Below are 8,764 nucleotides of genomic sequence, written 5' to 3' on the forward strand. Positions count from 1 at the left end.
GCATTCGCAAGTGCCCTAAGCTACGGCACCACAGACATCTGCTAGCCACAGAAGCACCCACTGAGCTCATCTATGAACCACCACTGTCAGGAAGTGTGGCCAAAGCTGTGATCTCCCTGCTTTTGCCTGTTACCTGTTTTCTGTGAGTTTGGCGGGGAGAGCTTCAACACCCCTGAGCACGTGCTTCGGGAGAATTGCCTGACGGTCCCTGGGAGAAGTCAGAAGAGGGCAGCTGCGTCTGAAGACCAGCATATAGGGTCCCGGTGCCTTCACAGAAAAGGTCAGGGCCACCTACGAGGGCCTTGCCCCACCCCCCACCCAACCTTCCCTCCTTCTCGGCTGGAAGGGGAAGTTCAGAAGACCTGCGTGTTCACTGTAAAGTTGAACATGAATACAATTTGGACTTGCCTCTGGTGTTTTATGCTTTGGGGTGCCCTCTCACGGGGTCCCTGTAGAACAGACAGGCGTGTGCACCGTCCCTGCCCATGGCAGATGGGGGAGCTGGCGCGCCAACAGGTGCTGCTGTGGTGCTGCCCTGTGCTGCCAGACCCTGGGGGGATGTGGCTGGCGGTGGGACGTCCTGAAAGTGCAGTGTTGGTCTGGCCTTCCTGGGAGGCACCCGAGGCGCCCTCCCTCGAAAGTTCTTGGCACGTGCGGATCAGATGGAGGACGTGTGGGGCGCTGATGGGTTTTGTGTGCAAAGACGCGTATTTATTTTCCTGTCCTCAAGTGACCCAACCTTTCCTAGGAAACTGGAATTTCATCTACTTCTCTTTTAATGTTTTTAAAGTGAAATTCTGGGGAAATTTTTCTTTTTTCCTTAGTTCTGTGAAGAGAGCTGTCCTGGGAAGGCAGGCTTTCCGTCAGCCTCACTTGTGATCCCAGAGGACAGTTCAGCCCCGGTCCAGTCTCCATCCGAACCCCGGTGGGGTGTGGGGGAGCTGCATCCCGTGCCGGCAAACCAGTGAGACCATAAGGGGAACCTGAGGTTTGCAGCAGCACCCTGTGCGCCCCCGTTCACGAAGCACTGCGTGTCTGAATCAGCCCCTCTGCAGGAAGGAGAGTAGCACCGCCCGGGGCCGGACATTCAGGCCTGTTACGGGGAACACGGCCTCTGGCGTCCTCGTGCCGGGAGTCAGCTTCCTGCATCGGCCCTGGAATTCTCGTGAAAACCAGCTGGCTCAGAGGCAGTCATGCCTGCAGAAGAATATTAAGAATTTATGATTTGCTGGATCTCAGCACCTTCATATTTCAAAATTCTCAAACCCTAGGGAATGGGATATAGTCACAAATGTTTCGTTTTAGTTTTTGTTTTCCAGAAGGTGCTTAGAGCAAAATCGAGCTCATTGGTGCATGTGACCGCACAGGATCCTCCTGGAAAGTTGCTTTTATGGCCTTGGGCTGATCAAAGTTGTGGTCTGAGGCAGCTCCTGGAGTTGTTTGGGTTTGGGGCGCTTCCTTTCTTTGGGGGCTGGGGGAGGGCCTTCAGGTCCTGAGCCCTCTCCCCGATGGGGCTTCTGAGCGATCCCGGGGACCCGGGTCTCGGGACTGTGTGTGCAGCTTTGCTCTGCCCCGCCACATGGTGGACATGCTCGTGCCCTTGAGTGCGCATGTGAAGACCGCGTCTCCCATGGCACGCTTCTCTCCAGGTGCCCTTCCCCCTGGGAGCCACACTCAACTGCCAGAGTCCTTCCCCTCTGACCACGTCCTGAGACTTCGAGCCGAGAGCTTCCGTGCCGCTGGCATAAGGCCGTTCTCACGTGGTACCTGTCCCCCAGCTCCGCATCGGAGGCCTTTGGTCCCTTTGGCATTGGCTCTCTGCCCTACAGAACAGGCTGGCCGTCAGGCCTCAGGGAACCCGAAGAGTGGGCCGGCCCCGGGTTGGAGGTCACTGCACCCTGTGAATGGCTGATCTCTTCCCCCATCGCAGGTTCCAGGTGTGTGATGGTGGCTGCGATCTGTCTTGTGGGTGTTAATGCCATCTTCGGCGGTGGCGACCGTACTCGAGCTGTTCCACGAAACTGGAGCGTGCCGGTGAGTTCCACGGTCAGAGGCCGAGCAGGCTCTCGGGGAAGTGGCATGTCCCGGGCAGGGCACGGTGGTGTCAGACCAGGGTGGGAGGTAATCCCAGGCCCTGGGTGACGGGGCCCAGCGGTCTGGGTGTTCCCACCCCCAGATGGTTCTGATGGGTGCTCTGGGCGGAGACATGCTGTGGGGAACGCTGGGGTCAGGGCTTTGCTCTCCATTAGCTCCTCCAGCCCCAGCCTGCGTAGGGAAGGGCACCCCGGGAGAGCAGGCTCTTGCAGCACCTCACCCTTCCCTGGTGGGGCCGATGGCTGGCAAGGCTGTCCACACCGCCTTGGCCCACAGCCTGTGGAAGGAGCTGTTCCACCTGAGGGGGTTTACAGATCAACGACACTTTGCCCTTCGAGCCCTGAAACCGTTTTTGGAAATTAACCATTTTGGTGAGACTCTTTTTTAGATGTAGTATGTATATATTCCTTCTGACTTATGAATCCAATTATACTGAACATAGCGCAACCCTTTCCCGATGACTCAGACATTCTTGTGACCCTCTTTGGAAAGAAGTGGTTGCCCTTGGGCACAACTGAGGTAGGATTCTTACTGAATTCCTCCCGACTCTGGACTTTCCTTCTGGGTGATGAGGGTGATTTTGGTGATTTGGTGATCTGTTCATCTCTTCAGTTGATATCAGCTGTTCCTCCTTAATTCATCAGCTTCTAGCAGCACGTGTTATCTTAAAACAATAACGTAGCGTTCCCAGAGGTGACCGGCCTGCCTGGTGCGACACGAGGGGCTTCTAGTCTCTCTGGAAAACTTGGCCTTGAACAACAGCCATGCCAAGGGCAGGCCAACGGCGGTATGTCTCGGCCCAAATAAGGCAGCAAATTTCATCCCTAAAAGGGGCCTGTCAAGAAAAGATGAGTCAGAAAGAGGGCAAGATTCCTGCTAAGGACAGAGAACCAAGCAGATCTAGCCAAGGAGGTCGTTAGCACATTTTTGGGACTTAGGTAATTTCTTGCTCAGAATAGCGCCCGTCCATTGGCAGACACACCTCGGGTGCCAGGTTTCGGATCCTACCTCCTCCTGCCTGGACAGGAACCCAGCAACCTGCACTTGGGGTCTTTTTCCCCCACTGATGGGTTTCTCCCACTGACCAAACTTACAACAGGTAAACGTTTTCCACATCATGTAGGGTGGCTAGTATTTATCCCACTAATTCCAGAGCTTTCTAACACATCAGATTCTCCTTTTGCCATGGTTCTTTTAGTAGCAATGCCCATGCTGTTCTTAGCGATATCACCTGGTAAAACTTTCTTAAAAGTCAAGTTTTGTTGGGCTCTTTTCTCCCTCTGCTCTGGCAAACTTTAAGGACCCATACAATTTTTTGGAAGCAAGTTAGAATGATTTTTTTTTTAAATGCAATAAATTGACCCAAACATCAGCAATTCAGGGCAAATGCGGATCAGCCCCGTCAGGAAGCGGCAGCTGGAGCACAGGGTGACTTCATTTAGACAGTGGAAGGGCCTGGTGACCCAGAGCAGACAAGAGATGGGGGTGGATCCGGGACTCGGGGAGGAGCTGAGTTGGGTTGCGGGCCGCTGGCCAGCATGGGCTAGACAGGGTGCAAGGTGCCGTCGGCACTAGCCGTGTTCACCTTGGGGCTTGCCAGTTCTGGGGCCGTCCGTGGAAGATCGAGTTCGGAGGAGGCCTGACATTAGCACTGCTTCTGGCCGCCCTCGTGAGCCCTCAGAGGGCCTGGACCGTGAGGAGGCTGAGCCTTCTCTGGCCAAGTGTGGAGCTGGAACCCACACGGGGAAGCAGCTTATGGGCCCATGCTTTGTGCTGGCTTCTGGGGCTGACGGGCGCACATGGGGAGAGGTGGCCGGGGGTGTGTGTGTGTAGAATGTGGGGGAGGAGTTTCCAACTCCAGAAGACTGTTCTGGAGACTCGAGACTATGAGCCTTTTTAAATGTTAGTAGCTAGGCTTTTTATTACAAATTAATATTGGTATTTGATTTTTTTTAGGCCAACAGGTATAAAATGAAAACTATGTCCCATGTTCATTGGGAGTTGGGTTGGGGGGGATATTCCTTACCTGACTTTGGGGAGAAATGAATACATGTTGGAGAGACTCTTGGGGAAGAATCACCAGTAAATAGGTCAAGTGCATGTAGAAGGATGGGGGAAACAGTCTCACTGTCGGGAGAAAGAGCTCCAGTTGAGTCCGGGAGGAGCAGCCACGGCCAGGGCTGGCGTCGCTTCTGAGCTGCCGGCAAGTGCCTTGGCCCCAAACCCAGCAGCAACCCCTGCACCGAGGGCCACAGGCCGACCTTTTTGAGGACAACTGACACGAAAGGTTTCCGAATTGTAGAATATTCTTTCAGAGAGCAGCATTCTCCGTGCTCTTCAATGGAGACTGTTGTGCCTGACCCCAGACTAGATTGTCTACGTGCATTTTCCTCCCTGTGTGTCCTGTCACGTGCACGGTGTGGTTCAGCCCCCACCCCTTCAGGAAAGGCTCTGTGGGGAGAGGCCGCCCTGCAAACGGAGCCTGACCCCCCCCCCCCACCCAGCCCCCACCCCTCGTGGTGCGCTGTGTTCCCGGATGTCTCTGTGTTCTGTTTAAAATGTCCTTGTTAATACATTCCAAGGTTTGAACTCCGTTCTTAGCTAAACCCCTTCCTTGTTTACAGGGACTGAAATAGCCACATTCTGACCTTCTGTTCAGTCTGGGAACATCTATGGCAATGTGGACGCATTCTTTTCCCATGTGAGAATTACATCTACACGGCACAGTTATGGAAAAGCTCGGGAAACTATCAGCTCTCCTCCCCTCTCTTCTCTCTTCCCTCCTCCCTTCCATGGGTTTTCACCTCAAAGCCTTTCTAATCAGCCAAAATTACCCAGCCCCACACACCTTGCTTCCTGTGCAGGAGGAAGGGGACAGAGTGATGGGAGGTCAGGGCGGGCTGCTTATTGTCCGGGGAAGCCAGAAGCACCCTCCCACCCCCTCCGCCCCCCAAACTGCTTCCTGGGGCAGCCCCCCGTCAGGGCCAGAGCTGCCCCATGCAGGTGCTGAGGGTGCTTCTCAGGCACCCCAGGCACAGGCTTCTCAGAGGGGGGTGTGATCAAGTCTTAGGGTCACATGCCATTTATTACCCATCGTTCTTGTCTCCTTTGCTGCCCCAGAGTGCAGGTGTCGGAAGTTTTGCTACACGCAGGTAACGACGTCTGGGGTGGAGAAACGAGGACATAGTCTTAGGGAGGAAAATTATCCTTCAGGAGGCCAAACCAATGGCCTGGACAGGGAGGACTCCTCGGGAGGACGCCGAGGAGACAGGCCTGCAGGCTGAAGTGCCCAGGGAAGGCCGGAGAGGTGGCACTCCCTCCGAGTTCTGAGAGGAGTTTGTGAGGACAGAAGAAGGGGGATGTAAGCATATGCCCCACAGGTTCTTGTCAAAAGTGGGTTCTGACCAAGCTTTGAGGGCCTCGAGGGAAGTGGTAGGGATTCGGGCCTTGGGGAGGCAGGCGAGGGGTTTTCAGCAGCTTTGTCACCTTGCCCGCAGCAAAATGAAGAGTCAAGTTAGAAACACATACCGGGAGAGGCAAACCCAAGATGGTGATGGTGGTGTCGGGAATTAGCAGTCGTCCGTGTCACCAGGGGCCGGGTGGAGGGACAGTGACACAAGTGGCGGGGGCGGGAGCTGGAGCCGTGTTATGGTGAGGCGGTGAGTCTGGGTTCAGAGGTGGTGCCTTTGAGGTCACAGCAGCAATGTCCAGGGCACAGCTGACAGCGATGGGGACAATTGTCTGGGAACTGGCTGTGGAACCAGAAAGGCCAGCAGTAGCAACGTGCACTTACCCAAGGATGGTTGTTGAGCAGAGAAGGCAGGCCCGCCGGGCCCCTGCCCAGGGCTGGAGGACACTGTGGGCACCTGGTCCAGCCTAAGCCCGCGGGCAGGTGTGTGCACACACATGGAACATGGCCTGTGCTCCTCCGCCTGTCCGTTCAGTCCTTCTTCTCTGTCCCTGAAGGCAGTGTGGCAGCTTGGGTTTCAGCAAAGTCTCAGTAAGGATTCAAGACTGCCCCCCCTCCTTTTTTTTTGCCATGTCCCCACATGGGGTCTGGGCTGCCTTCCCAAGATGGCGCTGTGCGAGCCCCACATGCAGGCCCAGCAGGTTCCCAGCATCCAGGGGCTGCCGAGCACCGTCCCCTGTGAATTGTTCCAAAGTAGGAACAGCCATAGGGTGACTGCTGTTCCTAAGAAACGGCTTCCTGGAATCAACACACAGCTCTGACTGCTGGCCCATGATCAAGTTTGGGATGACGTGGAACTTGTCATTCCAGGCCTGACAAGCCGCAGGAGGGCAGGGGAGAGAGCATCTCGTGTCCACTTCCTTGAAGCAGATTTCCGTTTCTGTGGCCGCCCAGACCCGGGGACGCAAGGGGGCACTGCCTCCTCCCAGTCTGGTGGGGAGGCTCCTTCAGTGTAGTTCAAGGGCAGCAGGTCAGGCATTTGAGGGACTGTGAGGTCACGGGGTCATTGGGAAGGTCAGCTGCTCCAGCCCCAGAGATCATGCTTGGCGCCATGGCCCCTGCCACCAGCCCGGGGCTGCTCCGTGCCACACACGCCTGGAGTGTGGGACCCTGGTGCCCCAGGCAGGTTCAAGTCAGGGTGCGGCAATGGGATGTAGCTCTCAAGAGCGGCCCCTGCTAAGTGTCACAGGTCTTGTGACGTGTACCTAAGATGGGGTGTGCATAGTCCTGCCACTCTGCTTTCTCCGTCACCAACCATCTGCCAAGTGACCGGTGATCCCCCCGCCTGTGCTGGGCCCCCTGGGGAGGCAGAGCGGTCAAAGTGAGATTTCCAGAAGGAGTCTATCTCCTGCGCTCCTGCCATTTCAGAGAGCTCTGCTGAGAAGATGAGGCAAGGGTGGAGGGTCATGGAGGTCAAGCCTTGCAGAGCTTGACCTGGGAGCATCTCCAACCCCAGGGCTGTCTGGCTGGGCCTGTGAAAAGCACAGTTAACTGATGTACTGGCACCAACTGAATAGTGGCAGCGGGCTCGAGAGACTGATGAGTGTCACCCGCATATTACAGTTGAGGCTCCGAGTGTCCAGATCCCTGCCCTCGAAAGCTGCACCCCGATTTCTCTCTGGGGGGATTTTACCGTGATCCGTGGGTCTGTGGTAATTATGCTGGATCTTCTGACTTGTGGCCCATTGCTTCTGCCGTCATCTACGAACCAGGCCGTGCCAGGGTTTGCCGGGTCGCAGTGCACGTGCAGCCAGCACTGGGCGGGTCTGGTCTGCATAGGAGTATTAGCTCGTCCGGTTAGTGATGTTTGTTCACAGAATGCTTCTCACTTCAGGATTTACTGCTAAATACACATCCTCTTAAATCAGTTTAACTTCAGATAGTTAGATGGGTGGTTACTAATAATGCCATTTTCTTTATAGCTTCCTCCCCCCCACACACAGAAGCATTTCCCTGTTCAAAATTCTAGTGTATGCAGAGCTACTTCTGCAGACCTTTGTGTGCCTTTTTATTTATTTTTGAGAGAAAATTCCACACAGGCTCCTCAGTGTCAGCATGGAGCCTGACACAGGGCTCGAACTCACAAACTGAGATCATGACCTGAGCTGAAGCTGGATGCTTAACTGACTGAACCACCCAGGTGCCCCTTTACGTACCTTTTCCACAACCATAAATTTAGGAGTCTGATGTGTTGGTAGAATGGTGAGAAAATGGAGTTGGACAGAGTTAGAGGTTCTGCAGTCTTCACCTAGGTGAAGCAAACACAGGACCGCGATGGGACTCAGCAAAGTCTCAGTGATGATCCAAGACTGCCCCTTCCCCACCCCCCCCCCTTTTTTTTTTTTGCCACAAAGCAAACCACATGTGAGCATTTCCTTGCAAGTGCAGGGGAAGAAGGTCTTGAAAGGTTTCTGGTAAGAGAGAAATACGTTGCCCATGTATCTAAGGTGAGAACGTTGCTGCTCTCGTGAGGGATCTTTGGAGGGTCAGGAAATCTGTTCTGTGCACACAGGCTGCTGCAGAGACGCCCCCACGAATGTCCCGGGGGTCTCCGCCCTGAGTACTCTCCCCTGCGCGGTCCCACAAGCTTGGAGGAGGGTGAGGTCTCCCCTCACACGTGTTCTTTCTGTTTCAGGCTTGAACAAAGCTTGCCCAGTTTTGATCCCTTCAAGACTTTGCCACAGCCTCTATCACACATCTGTTTTTCTCGAAGAAAAAGATATAATAAAAATGTTTTACTCTTTTACACTGTATAATTTTAAGATATAGTGTGTTATTCGTGAACGCATGGTCTGACCTTTCTGTACAGTTTGGAGATATTTTCAAACGAAACATAAAAGATGTCAATAAAACCAAGAGAGTGAGTATTTTTATACTAAACATTTTAAGTATGAGAGGACGGGTGATCTTACACTGGGTTGGATCAGTTTTTTGTGCTTGACTTTTGAATGCTTGTTATTAAAAATATCTATTTTTTTCTTCCAAGCCGCATGTTTGAGGCATGTTTTTAAACGTTACAAAATTTCCGGAATCGTATTGTGAATGTATAGCCATCTGCTTGCCTGGCTCGAGTCCAGGGGACGTGAGGACCGTGGTGTGAGGGACAGAGTTGCATCCTGCAGCCCTAGGCGCATCTCCCCCGTTGTAGTAGGACCCTTCCCCAGGACGGTCAGAAGCGTCCAGGAGCTTCTACATGATGGC

The 8,764-nt window shown here is 54.2% G+C and overlaps 1 protein-coding gene across 15 annotated transcripts in view; it reads left to right on the forward strand.

The window, feature by feature from the left end:
• Positions 1 to 8,430, forward strand: part of RBPMS (RNA binding protein, mRNA processing factor) — a 175,430-nt gene extending 167,000 nt beyond the window's left edge. For 10 of the 15 annotated variants that reach the window (XR_003426681.2, XR_008295902.1, XR_008295905.1 and 7 more), the window contains 2 exons: positions 1,931 to 2,034; positions 8,199 to 8,430. Coding sequence is in view for 1 of the 15 variants with exons in the window: in XM_053216378.1 (XP_053072353.1) it covers positions 1,931 to 1,976 (46 nt within the window). In the remaining 14 variants the exon portion in view is untranslated. Of the gene's footprint in view, positions 1 to 1,930; positions 2,119 to 4,718; positions 5,109 to 8,198 lie in introns of those variants that run through there. The other 5 variants (XR_003426675.2, XR_008295903.1, XR_008295907.1 and 2 more) reach the window with 5 other exon arrangements.
• Positions 8,431 to 8,764: the final 334 nt, after the last annotated feature.

Source organism: Acinonyx jubatus, chromosome B1 (genome assembly GCF_027475565.1).
Source record: "Acinonyx jubatus isolate Ajub_Pintada_27869175 chromosome B1, VMU_Ajub_asm_v1.0, whole genome shotgun sequence".
Lineage (NCBI taxonomy): Eukaryota > Metazoa > Chordata > Mammalia > Carnivora > Felidae > Acinonyx > Acinonyx jubatus.